General features: G+C 32.8%; 1 protein-coding gene across 7 annotated transcripts in view; it reads left to right on the forward strand.

The window, feature by feature from the left end:
* Positions 1–18,726, forward strand: part of LOC145267089 (uncharacterized) — a 92,004-nt gene that overhangs the window by 69,734 nt on the left and 3,544 nt on the right. For all 7 annotated transcript variants that reach the window (XM_080123138.1, XM_080123086.1, XM_080123123.1 and 4 more), the window contains exons 8-10: positions 2,886–3,001; positions 15,857–15,946; positions 17,738–17,900. In XM_080123138.1, the coding sequence (XP_079979264.1) occupies positions 2,886–3,001; positions 15,857–15,946; positions 17,738–17,900 (369 nt within the window). The remainder of the gene's footprint in view (positions 1–2,885; positions 3,002–15,856; positions 15,947–17,737; positions 17,901–18,726) is intronic.

The raw sequence follows: 18,726 nt of genomic DNA on the forward strand, positions 1-18,726 counted from the left end.
GTAACAGGTTGTCAATGTAGGTCATTTTTCCTCTACCACGTTTTGGGTGTCCATCTGTTGGTATCCAGAGAACTAGCTTGCTGGCTTCCTCTTCACTGTGTCTCATACAGTGACCAGCGACTCTCATTCTTCTCTGCTGTACTTTCAGTGATACTGCCCGTAGGTCACCATAAAGGCGTTGGTTTGTTATGTTGCTCCTTCATGATGTATTCAGGGCCATCCTGAGTATCTGTGTGTAACAGCCATCTAGTTTCTTTTTCAGTGCATTTGTAAGAGTCCATGCCTCAGCACCATAGAAAAGGACTGTTTCTACCGTGGCAATAAAAAGTCTTACTTTCAACTTTTCTGAGAGAGTGGATGACCATATTTTCCTCAACTTGTGACATGCACTCCATGCCAGTGCTTTTCTCACTTCAAAATCTTTTTCAGTGCTCTCTGACCATGCTTCAAGGTACTTAAAGTTTTCGACAACCTTGAGCAGGGTCCCATCAAGTGTTTTCACTGCAATTGGGTCAGTGTGATTGAAGGCCTGTATCTCTGTTTTCTTGACATAGCAGTATAAATCCACCAATGGCGCTTCCTCTTCTAGTTGGCTTAGGACTTCTAGGGCTTGATCAATTTCCTCAGTTTGTAATGCCAGGGCATCAACAAAATCGAGATCTGTAATAATTGGTTGGATATGCTTGCTCTTTCGTCTGTGCAGACAAAAACCAAACTCCTCCTCTATTCCATTGAGTGACTTTCTTTAATACAACTTCTTTAATACTTAACCTTTACGCAAAATAAGTTAGTGCAACTCTGGCAGTTCAGAAATCGATGTGTGAGACGAATGAACGTAATAAGCTACTCTTTCGGCTTACTATTTCTTCTTCTTTTCTTCTCACCTCTTTCATGCCAGTCTGGTGCCGGATTTTTACATGGCTTGAATCGCTTACCTTCTTTTTTTCTGCTTCATTTTGATTGGCTTTTCTCATCACTTTAAAAGCAAGTTAGTTTTAACAGGAATGTGTTAACTCAAAATATTTTTCTACCAATGAAAATTGTTTCAAACTTCAAAAGTAACAAATCTATGCCAGAATAACAAGCCGATGCCAACTTAGAAACTCCTATAAAACAGCGACTTGGACAATTGAAATCAAAGTCATTCCATGGTGACACCTGATGTGCCATGACTCTCAACGTCAACAACATTAACCCTAGAAGCCTGGAATGCTCTATAATGAAATTCCTTTAAGCCTGCTGTATATATCCATTGAATTCAGCCACATGTCAAGTAAACTCATACACACACGTACGCACAACAGAACTTTGAAACAGACTTTTTGACACTTTTGTCTATTTCTTATCCAAAACTTTAAAACTTCTTAACAAACTTTGGTCTTTCGAAGTATATTTTACATCTCTGTAAAATCGTTGATGTATAAATACATTTCATTTGTTGATTCATGCTTTCTCTATTTTATTCCAAAATTCTCGTTTTTAAGTTAGTTGATTAGCTAATTGATAACTCATTCATAACATTCATGTTTTCAGTCATTTTCATCATTTGCCAATTTAACGACATGTATATTAATTGTTAGCTCAGTTTTATGCGCTTTTCCGAGACGTTACTGTTGCCAAAATACACTACCTATAATCTGGAGCAGCATTAAATAACACAGTACTAAAAGTATTTCCGATTCTTGCAAGATTTCAGATTGGAGTACATGAGAGATTTAATTGAAGGCTTCAAATTGAAAGTGAAAAGAAACTGAAGAAAGCAGATCAAAGTCAACTAAAATAACAATTCACTCTGAGTTAAAATAGAATGAACCAGGGAATCATGGAGTTATGTTGACTCAAGAGTAGTCACATAGCTCCGAAATTTGGGGGGGCTGACTACGAGATGTGCTTTAAGGTTATATCCTTCAAATAAAAAGCTTTAAGGAAACCATCCCTTCAGAGAGACTAGAAGGCTTGTTACTGCTTTCTAAAGTGAGAAGAGATCAGTGGTAGATAGATTTGTAGAAGCAGTACTACAATGGCAATAGCAGCAGCAACAGCCACCGTTAACAATGTTTGGGTACCTGCTCGCCTTCTAAGCTGACCGCTGATTGAAACAAACATTCAATTTCGATCCTGATTGAACCAATCAGAAACGAGCTTTGATCTGAGCAAAGCATTGATCCCAAAGGTTATTTAAGGAAGTGCACAGAACTGTCTTTTCTCTATAGCCGTAAGTAGGTCCCTCCTGTGTAAAATCCACTGAGCCATAGGCTCTTAGCATTGACAAAAATGTTTCGATACCCAAAATGACGACCTTCTGCATATGAACTGATCTATCACACGTTGACCTACAATTCGTAACTTTTTTCCCCGTTCCTTATAAACAGGACATTAATTTTATATTTAATCAACGTGATGTTCACTAAACACAACAAAATTCATAAGAATATAAACTCTTCCAGCCTCAAGTACGTACGGACATTTAAAAAAAATCTATTATGAACTCTCAAATATCCTTTATTACCAACAGCTTGTTTGTTTTCACATGTTAACAAAGATGACCAATAAAGTTGAAATAAATGTTATAATGAATGAGACTTTGTCCTTTTAATCTATAGATTCTATTTTCTTACCTTCTTTTTGTGGGTAATTGTACAAATTTTACATGAATTATTATTATTTACATAATTACCAAGGAATTTTATAATTATTTTATGATTTACCTAAAGAAATTTTATAATTATTTTATGATTTACCTAAAGAAATTTCATAATTATTTTATGATTTACCTAAAGAAATTTCATAATTATTTTAGGAGTTACATAATCAATAAGTTTTATAATTATTTTATGATTTATCTAATTAATAATTTGTTAAATCATTTTATGATTTTTTTTTAGCTCAAGATGGAATCCTTTATTCTACAAGAAAAACTGTCTGAAAGTCAGCACCAACAGGAATTGGCAAAAACGAAGCTTAAATGGAATGATAAATATTGGAACTACTACCAGAGTCGGTTTGTAAAACGCAAAATGCAAATATAAAAACATGTATTATTGTACATATAATGGGGATTATGATATATTGTGGCCCAACATCTTTCAAGAACTTTTCCTGTGTACTTATGTATGAACAATATGACGGTGATTTTTCGCTCACGATAAATTTTATTTAACTATGATTTTTTATTCATTTATTAACTAATAGTTGTCTAAGCAATTCTAAAATTTAGACTGCAACTGAAAATTTAAACTTCAAATCTTTTCTATGTCACATGATTAAACAAGCCAATCAGTAATCTACCCCAATATGGAGTGGCAAACTCAAAGTTTATAATATGCCAATGATGCCCCAATGAATAAATGCAATTAATATCATATTTAATCTAAAAACATATTACTCCAAGTAATAATAATAATAATAATAATAATATATATATATATATATATATATATATATATATATATATATATGATACCATGGTACTTTTAACATATGTATGTACATGTGTCACGGTTTATAGATTATAAATTATTCGATCGAGAGATCCTATTTCTTAAAAAGGAAGATAGATACTATGAACATAGATATGCTAATTTAATGTTCAAAGTATGTTATCACTTTCTATCCTCCTTTTAATAAATAGGATTTCTTATTTTTAAGCAAAAGATGGTATAATGATATTGTGGAGTTTCCGTTTGCACCGAGCATCCATACAATGGAAATATATCACAAACTCCGATAGGGATATTGGAGATAAACCGTAATAACCAGATAAATTATAACACTACATTAACCAGATTCCTTAGATAAATACTTTTACAGTTTTAAAAAAAGGGCTACAATAATATCACAGGGTCTCCATTCATGCTGAATATCCACAGAATGCCCAGCAGTAGTATATTACATATGGGGGATGCCATTGTGGAATTTTCACAGGTCCCGCTAGTAATATATACTATATAATATATATAACAATATTAGAATTATATATACTGCTCAATTTCATCAGGTAGAGTATAAGCAGTTCGTCCCACAAAATAGGCAAAGCGATGACTAAATAATTAACTATCAAACTAACAAATCTTAATATCCAAAACCAAACCGTGAAGAGTCTCAACATTACCCCCCCCCATCTTACACTAACATACCAATCAAAAATACTTTCAAAACAATTTTAAAAAATCAATGTTTCCCTATTAAGGCAACCATCGATGTGTGCAAAAGCATCACTTCTCTCACCTTAAAATCTATCAAAGATTAGCAGGGAAACATGACGTTACCCGGGATTGAATTAAGATCAACGAATGTTCCACACTTCCAATATTTTTATTGTCATCGAAATTAATGATGATAGTTACAATAGATAAAATTCAACATACCATGGACATCCATCGAAGTGATATACTGACCTGCCTAACCCTAACCTTAACCCTAACCCTAGCTCTAACGTGCCTGTTTCTAGAATTCATGGTAACAGGATCTTATAAACGCCAGGCTAACACCCAAGTTTTTAGATACATCGACGGTATTCTTATTTTCCTCCCCAAGAAACTCAAATAAAAATATAGTTAACACATTGAATAGTGTCGAAAATAAGATTGACGTTTGAAATAGAACTTAATAAATTCCATACCATTTTTATATATTACTAGTCTGGGTACCCAGCGTTGTCCGAGTGTTTAGAGGCGTGTGTAAAGCAAAAAAAAAAAAAAAAAAAGTGGTAGTAGGCAGGTAGGCTGAAACCCGTACTGCGAAGGAGGAAAAGAACATGAAAGAAAAAGGGGATATTGAATTAAATGAGTTGGTAATTAACTTTTGCCTGGGTGGAGGATATTGGCACAAGGACGAAATAAAAAAAATTAAAAAGAAAAAGATTGAGAGAGAAGTGGGATTGAACTCGAAAACATAGGGCAATTAGTCTTCCTCGCTAACTATTAGGCCAAAATGGATAGCAAATTGAATGAGTTGGTAATTAAGTTAAGAATCATAGAACGTTGCATTTAAAACTGGCCGGGAGCCAGGTAAGCTTGGGGCTTTCTGTTGGTATTTATTTGTTTTACCACAAAAACAAAATGTGACACAATTTGCTTAAAAATGAAATTTTCCCAGTATAGAAAGGTTCCCCCCCCCATTGACCGAGAACTAATCTCATTTTAAGAGTAGATACTTTATTTATACGAAAAAGACAAACAAACAGCTGAGAGGACGGCACGGTGGGAATTTTGTTTAACTTGATCAAAAGAAAAAAGACCGAGACGATGTCCGTTTGCGAATCTGAGATATTACAATCTGGGAAGTATTCGAACACTTCTTGCAGACTCTAACCGACGTGAGAAGCCTTTCATGGACATGCACAAACACTCACGCCAAGTTTGCCTTTTATATATTAGATTATCCATAAAAAACAACAAAACTCTATCTTATCAAAGTTAGCGAAAACAAAAAAACAAACATGAAGACTTCTACTACAATACAATAAAAACAGGTGTTATAATAGGACTATACTTTAGAGTCATTATTATTATTGGGTGATGATAGAATCCTCCATTAAAACTCTAAAATCCCTAAAATACTTCATTTTAAACGCCAGTAGAAAGACAATCCATATCTTCCACAAAACTAAAACTAAAACTAAAACCCCTAACCCTAACTCTAACCCTAACCTTAACCCTAACCATAACCTCTTTTCCTTACAGAATCATCACCTAACCCCTAACCCTAACCCTAACGCCAGTGGCGGCTCGTGCCTAAGATTAGTTGGGGTGCTGTTTAAAAAAAACACCTATTGTTTTAATATTGTGTAAAAATAAAACAAACATGAAAAATATACATAATTTATACGTATGCACAAATACAATAACTTAAAGGAATCTTAAATAAATGTAAATATTTTAAAGATTTTACTTATCACATTTATTTGAATGTAAACTCCATTCTTCTTGTTTTAATTTGTGAGAAAAAATAATCTTCTCCTTAACTTCTGAATGACTGCTGAAGAACTTTTTTTCAATTGAAAGCATTTAGTCTTTCGCAACCCATGGTGCTCCTTAGAAAAGTTTTTACTCTTTTCAGAGTTGAAAAACAACGTTCTGCCCCTGATGCATGGGAATTGTCAAGATAATTTTTATGGGTTTTGTGATTTCACTAAAAACATCGTTTAAATTGTTTTCCAAAATAAATTTCAGGAGATCAATTACTTTGCAATACTCATGGATATTTGACTTACTATAAAATATTTCTAGCTCAGTTTCAAGCTTTTCTTTGTCAATTCTTTCTTAAAACTAGCAAAGCTTATCTTGTAAAACAATTTAGCAAGTATTAAATGTTTAGTTGAAGAATATCTGTCCGTTATATCAACATTTTTTTAATGCTTGAACATTTTCATGAACTCTATTTATGGTCCGTATGTTAAAGTTCCACCTTGTGGCGGATGGACGTGGAATGCTTACATCCAGATGCTTCTTGAGAATGGAAAGACGCTGTGGTGATCTAGAAAAGAAAATCGGAATAGTCAAAATGTTAGAGATAAATATTCTAGCATTTCGTGTAATGCTTGCTGCATTCCTCATTATTAAATTATGTTGATGCGCATAACAGTGAGTGAAATGTGCATAACTATAAACTGCTTTTATTTTCGCCTGAACACCAGCTTTTTTGCCTTTCATGACATTTGCACCATCAAATGTCTGAGCTATCAGTTTTTGGCGATTCCCTTGAAGGATTATATCTAATTGTTGTAGAATACATTTTGATATCCCATCAGCGGTTTGGTTTTCTGGAATAAAGAATCCCCAAAAGTGTTCAAGTATTTTTTCATCCAAGTAAAACAATGATCATTTGTGTATGTTCAGACACATCTGTTGTATCGTCAGCCATGACAGCTACAAAGGAAGCTTTGCTAATTTCTGCTCTTATTTCATCACGGTATATTTGTAAAAGACAGTCAAGTATGTCATTCTGAATGGTCTTGGAAACACCTTTGAAGACACTACTGGTTTCTAAGTGATTCTTTAAATCTGGATCTAATTTAGATGCCAAATTTAATAATCCTCTAAATACACCTGGATTTACTGAATCATCTTTTTCATCATGTCCTCGTAAGGGAGTTTCAAAGTTCCCACAAAAAAAACTAAATCTATTATTTTAGATAAAATTTCACGGTTCTTCTTAACATTCATGTTATGATGATTGATTGAAAGTCTGTAGGCCTTACTAAGTTTTTCTTTAATATTTACGGTCCCCAAAATTGATACGGAAACTACATTGTCAACGTGCTCTTTGACTTCTCATGCTTTTCAGTTCTATTTTTCATTTTGCTAATAGTTCTGAAACCATCTTTTGTCCGCGTTACATCACTCCCAAACAACAAACAAGGAAAGCCGAACAATGCCTTTTTTAGTTCACAGCCGCAAAGCCAACTTTTCTGTTGGTACCATTCAGAATTAAAGCTACGAATATACACTTTGTTGTTGTTAATGCCTGGATGACATATTTGAATATCAGGCGTTGAACGGCCTCTTTTCTTAATTTCAACTTTATCATGGAGAGACAGCTATGAAAACTCAATCTGTTAAAGTTCACTTACCGTCACAGAAGTTATTTCTTGGGGATGCAAGGAGGACATGGTTAAATTCTTTTTATATAAATTGTGTTGGAAAAGATAAGTACTAGGTAGTCTATTACTAAAATATCAATTAGAGTAGAAGGAATACAATGTTTCCGTGATCCTCTTTTATTCTGAGTTGAATCGTACTTTTATAACTTTTAGATCACAGATTTTTATTAATGAAAACATTTTACTATTTTTAACTTTGCCATTATAAGCCGTCGGAAAAGGGATAATACGCAAAAAACATTTTAATTAAAAAATACTTTTTTAAATTGTGTACACTTTACAGAGTAATAAAAAATATACAAATATATTTCTTTTAAACTTTACAGATTAAATAAAATTTTATGGGCAATTTCCACAGGCAAACAAAAGAAAAACATTTTTTTAAAATACATTTTATTTACAATTTTTTAATAATGTATTTTTTCATAAAAAGGAAAACTTTGAAATTTACTTGCCTGCACACGATGGTAAAGTTATGAGTTTACAATTTAAAAATGGTTTTATTGGATAACAGTTTTATTTAAAATGTAAAAATATTTTTATAACAAAACTTACTTTGTAAATAAAATATAGAATAAGAAGTTTACATGTTTGTACTATGAGCAAACAAAAATATTTAAAGATACATAATTTTATTTACAAATATTTTTACAACTTTTTATATAAAAGCAAAAACAAACAAATTTTGCTATTCACTGGGCTTATTATAAAACTCGTTTTGTTATTGAACATTTTAATTAAAAAAAAAACTTTGTTCAAAGTATAAAACTAAAGCTTATATATATATATATATATATATATATATATATATATAGCATTTATTTTTATAAATATATATGTATATATATATTTTATAAATGCTTAAGCTTATATATATATAAGCTTTAACATTTTTTTTACCTCCCACGAGGAGAGTATATATATATATATATATATATATATATATATATATATATATATATATATATATAAGTTAAAAACATTTCTAACTAAAATGTATTTTAAAAATAAAATTTTCTTCGCTTTTCTATAGAAAAAAATGTAAATATTTTTTATTCTGTAAAGTTTAACTACTACAAAATAAATAGATTTCAAACTACTTAAAAACACAAACAAAATAAGCCATATAGGTAAAAAAAAAAATAACATTAGTCGCGTTGGTAGCTTTACGGCTAAGAGCCCGAACACTTTTAATTAAAAAATAAGTTTGGCATATTGTATATTTTTGTTTGCTTAAATCGCACTTAAAAGTGTGAGAATTTTTTTTTAAGGTGGAGATTTTATTTACAAGAACACGTTACACTTCTTTTTAATAATAATAAAAACAAAACATTTGTAAACAAGCCTCTTAAAAAAATAATATAAGCGAAAACACGCAAACACCGCATTTCACGAGCGTTTGGAACTGCGAAAATGACAGCTCCAAATTGGCTTTTATCGGCCGTCTTGAGCGGGCATTCGCACAAGCGAACTCCACTAAGAATGTGTAACTGTGAATTTCGCAGCTCCAAGCAAAGTTTTACTTTTATGCTTATATGAATATGGGGACAGCTATCGACATTAAGCTTCAGGATTATACATACAGGCATACATACATACATACATACATATATATATATATATATATATATACATATATATATATATATACATATATATATATATATATATATATATACATATATATATATATATATATATATATACATATATATATATATATATACATATATATATATATATATATATACATATATATATATATATATATATATATACATATATATATATATATATATACATATATATATATATATATATATATACATATATATATATATATATACATATATATATATATATATATATATACATATATATATATATATATATACATATATATATATACATATATATATATATATACATATATATATACATATATACATATATATATATATATATATATATATATATATATATATATATATATATATATATATATATACACTTATTAATAGGATATATTATCACATAGAAAGAAGAAAATAAACGTTTTCTTTTTAACGTGTATCGATAATATTGAGTAGAAATGACTTGGGGGTGCTGCAGTTCAACAGCTCCAGACACGAGCCGCCACTACCTAACGCGAACCTTAACGCTAACTGTAACACACAACAACCACCTTTACATAACCTGTACCAGATATGGTGTTAGTACTGAACAATTTCTTTCACTCATAATGAAAAACATTTTCAACACAAAAACACTAACACTACTCTACCCTCTCCCAAAAGCTGACATAAAAAACATCTCATGGGGGTGCCATAACAATATTGACATGAGCAAAACCTTATGCCCTATCTGTTACACATATCTTCTCTCTGAAGGGAGGTTCAACGTCTTGCAATTCACCTTCAAACAATATGCATGTTTGTTATGAATTCAAATCACAAATCTTATGATTTGCGATTTTGATTGATAACAATTAATAATAATAAACATCCACAATTAAATCCTACCTCATGTTGCTCACTACTCTTGTGACAGAGCTCCTTTGTTCTTGATCATCTTCATGGAAGGGTGAGGATACTCACTGTATTAAATTTGGACCCAACAACATGCTTACACTCGTTGGTTAGTTTATAACAATCCTTCACGACTGAGACAATTCTTATTTTTGTTCCTTTGCTCCACATTAATAAACGACCTTGGTGTCTAACTCTATCCCGTGTGGAAGCATTGTAAATAGGAACGAACTTTATTAAAAAGACAAAGCAAAACTTGCATTCATGTGTGTGTGTGTGTGTGTGTGTGTGTGTGTGTGTGTGTGTGTGTGTGTGTGTGTGAGAGAGAGAGAGAGAGAGAGAGAGAGAGAGAGAGAAATGACTTTTCATTACATCAGTTGCTTTTTGACCCTAACCATAACCCGCTATCCCCAGTTTTAGATACAATGTGCAAACACTTATTCTATCATTCAAATCTTGCTATGGAAAACAAAAAAGGAAAGGGACCTGCACAGAAATCACGTGGTTTGTGAAACTTCTGTTCAGTGCAACCTTCTCCCACTCCTAACTTTTCCATGAAGACGATTGTTAATATCTAATAAAAGAATATACGAACTTATAAAACAAGGTATACCAGAAATACTTTGGGTTTGCACATGTTAACTTTTAACTACACATCTAATTTCTCTAAAAGCTTCAATTAAATTTGTGCATCATACCAACCCGAAATCTCTCAGAGAATTGGCCCAAAAATCATATCCACCCAAGTTTCTTTCAGATTTCACTCACCATGGCTTATACTGTATACATCTCTATACCTCCTCCTCTTCCTTGTCACTCCTCCCCTCCCATCTCCTTTCCTTAGTATTGGCACATTCCTATTCCCTAGCTATTGTAGTTAACTTCAAATTAGCATCACAATTCAGTTATCCACAGAAACTAATTCTACCCTAACATCCTCTTCCTTTCTCTCTCTCTCTCTCTCTCTCTCTCTCTCTCTCTCTCTCTTCTACCATGTTCCGCTGCCTAGCCTCTTTTCTCCTCCCTCCACTTACCACATACTCTGCTATCCAAGGTTTTAAAATTTAATTTAAACATCTACCGCCTCTTTACTTCCCACACCCTTCCCCCACCCTAACATTCTCCTACCTTACTAAAGCACATATTTTGCACTTCTTATTCCCACCATGACATCCAATGTATAAAAAAATTATGCAACGAAGGTGGAGGAAATTTCACCCTTACAGTCAAAAGTCCTGATACTGCTAATCTGAGAAAGGAAGCCAGCATGCAACTGTTTTGCTTTCTTTTTCTCTTTTCTTTCATTACATTTGGCTGACAGAAGGATGGAAAAGGCAGAAAAAAAAAATTGTTAATTTATTTCTATCACAGACACCCGATATGAAGTAAACCACCACCTTGTCAAAGAAAACAACAACAATAAGCAAAAAAGGGAGATCACTCTAAAGAAAATTTATTTTATCTATAGACAAAAGGAGAAAACTGAAGAGTCTTAACTCAGCTTAACATTGTTGGTGTCTTCTTGTGAAAACAATACTTCATAAGAACAATAGAACAACTCTCAGATGCTGGTCACTCACAAGATTTGATAGAATTTAAAGTCTCTATCAGAGATGCATTGTCTGCTTTACAAAGAACTTTAGGAAATCTAGGGCATCTGAATATCTCTTGAAGCATGGCACCTATCAATATACCAGCATCAGCTGCTTCAACAAGTGCAAGAGTTTCTGAGGCTAATGGACTTTTTGTTACATGGTCAAGTTTTTTTTGGTGATCAGGTGCCGTTCTGTTCATCTTGCCACAAAAAAAGAAGATAAAATCACCCTGTGAAGATGCATCCTCCGAACAAGCATAGGTGTCATCTGAATAACAAAATAATATTTAGGTCCGAAGGTTTCCCAAGATGTGGAAGAGATATGAAGTTTGTTTAATTTTTTTTTTTTTACTTGGGAGTCACCACTTATGAAAGCCCAAAGGCCACTCGAGGATAAGGGTTAATGAATGTGAGGTGGTAGTGAAGTAATCGTTAATGGTGTAAATGGGGTAGAATTTGATTATTTATGGGAACATAATTTAATTTATTAACGAGAAATTGTTTACATTGGATTTGAAGTCTACCATGTTGTATTCACCTGGGAAGCAGGACAGCGGAACAGTGTTCCACAAGCGGACAATTCTGGGAAATAAGTTTTGTTCATGGAGTCTGCGTTTAGATTTAGGCACAGATAGAGAGTGGGGGAAATCGTTTTTTAGTGGTTGTAGCTAGTCGAGTGTTTTATTAGTGAATTGTTTGCCTCAAAGAACAATTTCACTTTTAGAGATTTTTCAAAATTACTCGTTCTACACACATAAAACGATATACCTGGTTGAGTTTGAGTTTCTCATCTTAACTCCATTCATAATTCTTAGTTAATGACTTCTTTTTTTATGTCTACCGAAGCATATAGACTTCGATCTATAATAATCCTATTTTTAGTTTGCTTAACATTCAATCCAAAAAATTAAAATGTTCCACTTTCATGCTTTCCAATTCTAAGTATCTTTTTCAATTCTCCAATCACATTTTTCTGAATAGATAATTTCCACAGAATATGGAATCATCTACATGTATTGCAAGAATGCTGATCAAGTCACCTGTGACATTGCGCAAAAGAGACGGTTGGTGTAGTGTCGAATGTGTTTGCTAATTAATTAATTATGAATCAAAGAAAAACATACCTTGTTTGTTTTAAATAGGATTCACACTGAAATCACATCGTCACTAACAAAAAATGTAAATTAATTAACACGTAGCCATGTTTTTCATTTCACACACAGACACGAAGGGACGTCTGCTTTTATTTACATGTTGACACAAAAAGCGAGAAAGGCCAACTCACTCGTTTATATACAGATCACCTAAAAAGTACATGTCATCATAAATCCATACATGGACAAAGGGAAGCAACTCTTCACACAGTTCAGGGTACACAATTCCAACAGATCGCTAATTTTAATAGTATTTTAATAGTATGCCCTCACCATTCCCCTTAACCGAATTAACTCATAATTAATTCACTTGTACCATGAACAAGGTGCATAATTTAAATCATAATTGTATCTTTTCAGCTTCCTCACATGTGATTCTGGACACACATCAGACGGTAATCTAAGGAATAGCTCTCTTTCTTACATATTACTTTACAGAATGCTGAACTAAAATCAAAAGTCTCCACTTTCCATATCATAACTGAAGCCGTTAATAATACAAGACACATAGCCTCACAGTTGGAGAATCTGCTTTTGTTATAAGAATCTTTTATAAAATCACGTGCAACATGACGAGCCGTCATTATCGTTTTGTCATTCATAAATTTTGTTGATATACATTTTTGCCTCATGTCATGAACGTTCATATTTTCAAATTCCTTTTTCTTTGCATCAATTACACCTACTCGTTCTTTTTCAGAAGTAAGCAGTATTAATACAGATCATTAATTTAATATTTATATACAGACCACCTAAAAAGTACATGTCATCACAAACTAATTAATTAATAAGTATTAATGCTGGAGTCCCTCAGGGGTCCATCCTAGGCGCAACTCTCTTCTTGATCTACATCAGTGATCTTCCAAAACACATCCTTAGATTATTCGTAGACATTTATGCTGACCACACTACCATCTATAGCAACACATCAAAAGCCATAAATGACCAAATTCTCTCTAATTCTCTCTCCTTTGATCTTGAGCACGTGGTACAATGGGGAAAGAGGTGGCTGGTTACTTTTAATGCATCTAAAACCGAGCTTCTATCTTTACATCATCAACGGTCTGATCCCAATCTGACATCAATTGAAATGAATGGCTCTTATCTTGAGGGGGCTTCATGTTTTGACAAACTTCTGGGCTTGACCTTTACTCCTGATCTGAAATAGAACACGTACATCAAATCTGTTGCCAAGGTTTCTGGAAAAATGGTGGGATCCTTCTACCATACCAGTAGATATCTCACTGCTGATGCAATTCTATACCTGTATAAAAGCCAAGTACGTCCAATGATGGAGTACTGCTGCCATATCTGGGCAGGAGCTGCTAGAAGCAGCTTATCCTGCCTTGATAGAGTTCAAAATAGACTTTGTAGCTTAGTGGGAGATGCCGTTTTCTCTTCCCTGCAACCTCTCTCCCACAGAAGAGACGTTGCGAGCCTGTCTTTGCTTTATTGTTATTTCCATGGCAAGTGGTCATCTGAGCTTCAATCTATGGCCCCCCCTCCTCGCCAAACTTTCATGAAAAACACCCGTCTAGCTGAAACTGCTATCAATAATTTTCCCCACTCTTTATCTGTGCCTAAACCAAAACGTAGATTCCATGAACGAAGCTTCTTTCGTAGAACTCCACGCCTGTGGAACTCTCTTCCATTTGTCTGTTTTCCAGCTGATTACAATTTGGTTGTCTTCAAGTCCAACATGAACAAATTCTTGATAAATCGTCCCCTTAAGTAATCTAATTTATCAAATTTCCACTACTAACGATTACTATGAAATTATCTCATTGACTACTGTACACTCAATAACCCTTATCCTCTAGTGGCCTCCGAGCCTTGATAAGTGGTGATCCATATGTAAAAAAAAAGGGGGGAAACTACACGTTCCTGATTACTTACTCCTTCTGTTACAGAAATTAATAATATACCAAACATTCATTTATATTAACTCTGGCCAGTCTTTAAATAACATATATGTCATTGTATTTTCATCAAATTTTGTCCAGTTTTTATAATAATATTCAATCCATTTGTTCTATCAATATATGTTATTCTCTTATATTTTGTGGTAGTGACAAAAACACAGCGGGGACGCTGTTTCGCTTTAGGTATGTCTGTAAATATAGATTATTCATTCCACATATGCCTCTTCATTTACCAAAAGAGGTGGGCGTTTTGTGAAAGAAGCCAATCTTCTTTTAAATATGTTTCAGCATTTGCTGAAGAAGACAGTTTCTTATCACACAAAGGAAAACACCTTCTGCTACCAATGTTAATTTACTCCTTTCACAGAAACCTGGTCTGAACTAAACCGCCATTTTGTTAAAGGAAACTGCACGACAAGTAAAAGGGAGATCACTCTAAACAGAATTCCTTTTATCTATAGTCAAGAGGAGACAACTCAGCAGTCTTAACTCAGCTTAACAAGAATCATTTTCTTTCTCTTCTTTCTTTCATTGCATTTGGCTGACAGGAGAAAAAGGAAGACGGAAATATTGCAGTTCCTGTTTCAAACAAAATTTAACTGTGATACACAAAATTGTTTCGATTATTAAAAAGGTTAGCACATCTAATATTAAAAGGCCGAAATTATGAGTTAGACCTCACCATACTGTGAACTTGTCTTGAATAGTCTTTATTTTTGAGGCATACAAAAGATCACAGTGATACAGTTCAGGACTGAGAAAGCCAAGACTCAAGTGCTTGAAAGTAACTTCTCATGCGAAATTGGATTTTTAACAGTAAAAAAAAATCAGTAGATGCTAGGATAATTTTATTTGCAGCAGACAATTGTAAAATCTTTTGTATAATGCAATTATATCTTTTAAATTGTCCATTACCTTGTGGCTTGTATGGTGTAGCATGACTAATGTAGTGTGACTAATAGCAATTCTGGTGTTATTGTTGTAATCTTTTATAATTGTAAAGGTTGTATAGCAAAATTATAGTTAATTAATCTATATTTTTATTTCCCTATTAGGTTGGAAGCACAAGATAATGAATTAAGAAGCATGAAGATTAGCCAAGAATGTTTATGGATTAATGATCAATGCTTAACTTTTGGATCAAGGTAATCTATTTTACATTAGTAAAATATTTTTTTACAAATAAAATAAATCAATTGTTTATCTTTTTATCTTTAAATATTATCAAACTACCAAATAGATTTCAACCTAATTTAATATTCGATACCAGGTTCTGATTAAGGGAGTGTCATGTATATTCTATATAAATAGGAAATACTGGGGAGAGAGGCCTCTTCAGTCCTGATCAACAACTTTCCTAGAGCTGGTAACTCAAACAAATTCTCCAGTTTGCAAACTTAGATTGCTTACACCTGAAGAAGTTCAGAAGTTACATCAACTAAAACGTTGTGAAAATAACACTCAAGATGAGAGCAGCAGTCCAAAGAATCCAAATAATACGAATAATCAATCCTCATCTCAAAAATTCAGAAACGTAAAGAGTTGCTGCAGTGGAAGCACGAGTGAAGTTAAAGTTCCCTATCTATCTTTACTAACATTCAGACTGCAACTGAAATCTAACCTCAAACATATTTTATGTCATATAATTAAAACAATCAATCAGGTTCACTTCCCATACATGCCGAGCTCTTTTTCTGTAATAAACAGCCTAGTAGTTGTTAATGTAGCAGGTACAGAGAGATCGATCTTTTCCTTCTTTTTGTAGCTGGAATAATAAAGGGAATTAAAAGAACAACAAATAACACCATTATTTTCTTCTGGGGTTTAGTTTGCTTTTTTTCAGCAATGTATATACACAGATGAGTTGCAATTTCCCAACCCATCATGCAGGTGGACATCAAGAAAGACACAGAAAAAAATAATCAATTTTACTTCTCTGGCATGTACTTCTTCCAAATCATTCGACTATCGGTACACATCAGCTTAAACTTACCATATTTTCTCTAAAGGAAAATTCCATTTATTTTTACTAATGAGTCACTACTTATCAAGGTCAAAAGCAACCCAAGGATATGGGTCAATGAAATTTGATGGATTGTCAGTTGGATGATGATGAATATAATGAGAGGATTGAAAATAATGAGTACAATGAACAAAATTTAATTACTTATGAGAATGATTGGTGGCACATATTTGTTGATATTAGATTTGTAAACGACCATGTTGTAATCTGCAGCGAAGCAGTCCTGTGGTGATTCTTGCTCAACTAACTGCTGTAAAATATTCTAAAATCTCCCAACAATTTATGTTAACTGTTCTTCTCTTTCTCGGCATCAAAATTCAATACACAGCTGACAAAACTCACTTTTGCCAAAAAGAAAATTCTCTTCTCTGATCAACAGGCTTTTTATTGAAACCTTCTGCTTTCCATATGCATATTAGATGCACTTAACTCTAGTTACCTCATGAAATCGCTAGCCTATAAGTAAACGCAGTGGTCATTATTTTCTTTTTTTTAATTATTCTTGCCTGACACAAACACTGCATACTGTACAAAATCAGGTTTGTACTAATTTTTAATCATATTAACCTTATGTGGAATTTTCCATTTTTAAATCTTACATTCTTGCACACCAAACACCTCACTTTATGCCATTAACGGCTACTACACTACCACATAACATTCATTAACCCTTATCCTCGAGTGTTCTTCAAGCTTTCATAAGTGGTGACTCCCTTGTAATAAATAAATAAATAAATAAAATGCTAAGTAACTTTAAAGTCTGTGAAAGACAGATGTTTCATTTTATTTGTGTAGATGAAATTATAAAACTTGATGAACGAAGCTGTTTAATGATTATACAGTATTGAACACCGACTTTCTTTCTTTTATGTTTATTCCATGTTTTTATTGGGGAAATTTTATTTCAAAACAGAACTGACTTAGTGATACAGACGATGGACAAGCAAATAGAAAAAATCAACCCGAATGTTGACGATCATTTGATTCCGAATCTTCCCTCACTGATACCTGCATCATCATTAGATAAGTTATCCTACTCTACAAGTTCTCCTGCTCAACATGAACACAAGATAAAGGTAAAAGATTGTGTAGTTTCAGTTAATAGCAAATATTGTTTTTAAAATGTTGACTCTTGAATATAAAAAAAGTCTTATTTCAGTCAATCAACATCTTATTTTCAGCCATTTCAGTATTTCATGCTGGAAGCTGATCAAATCCATATCTCCAATCAAATTCCGTTTATTTTGCAAAAAAAAAAAAAAAAAAAAAAGACAAGCATGCTTCAGTTTCCACTTGGAAAAGGATAGTAGACATTTACACGGAAGAGAATACAACAGTCAAATTCACCTTGAATTGTTGCATTTTTGGCAAATTTATTTACATTTTGCATTTCAACTTGACACCATATTTCTGTACCTGTTATTTATTCATCCAAACAAAGATTTTACTTGTTATAATTTAACCTTGGTGTATGATTACTATTTCCTGTTAATGTCAGTGTTATGTGACCAGTAGTTTAAGAGTTTATCAGTTAAATATTTACACAGACACACATGCACAGATCTACTATTTTAATATAATTTTTAAGATTCAATGAAATGTCAGACACATTAGTGATACAGCTGACTACAATATGGTCATCTTCAAGTCCAATGTAAACAAGTTCTTGATGAGCTGTCCTTTTAAGTAATCCAATTTACCAAATTTCCACTACTAACGATTACTACGATATATGGCCCCATTGACTAGCATACACTTATTAACTCTTATCCTCGAGTGCATCCGGGCCTTGATAAGTGGTGACTCCTTTGTAAAAAAAAGATGATCAGGCCTTCAACACTACATTGGTTACTTATGTTTCCAATACAGTTCCCCCTCGAATAAGGATTGTACCCTAATTGG

Source organism: Euprymna scolopes, chromosome 4 (assembly GCF_053919585.1).
Source record: "Euprymna scolopes isolate OS-2025 chromosome 4, ASM5391958v1, whole genome shotgun sequence".
Classification (NCBI taxonomy): Eukaryota; Metazoa; Mollusca; class Cephalopoda; order Sepiida; family Sepiolidae; genus Euprymna; species Euprymna scolopes.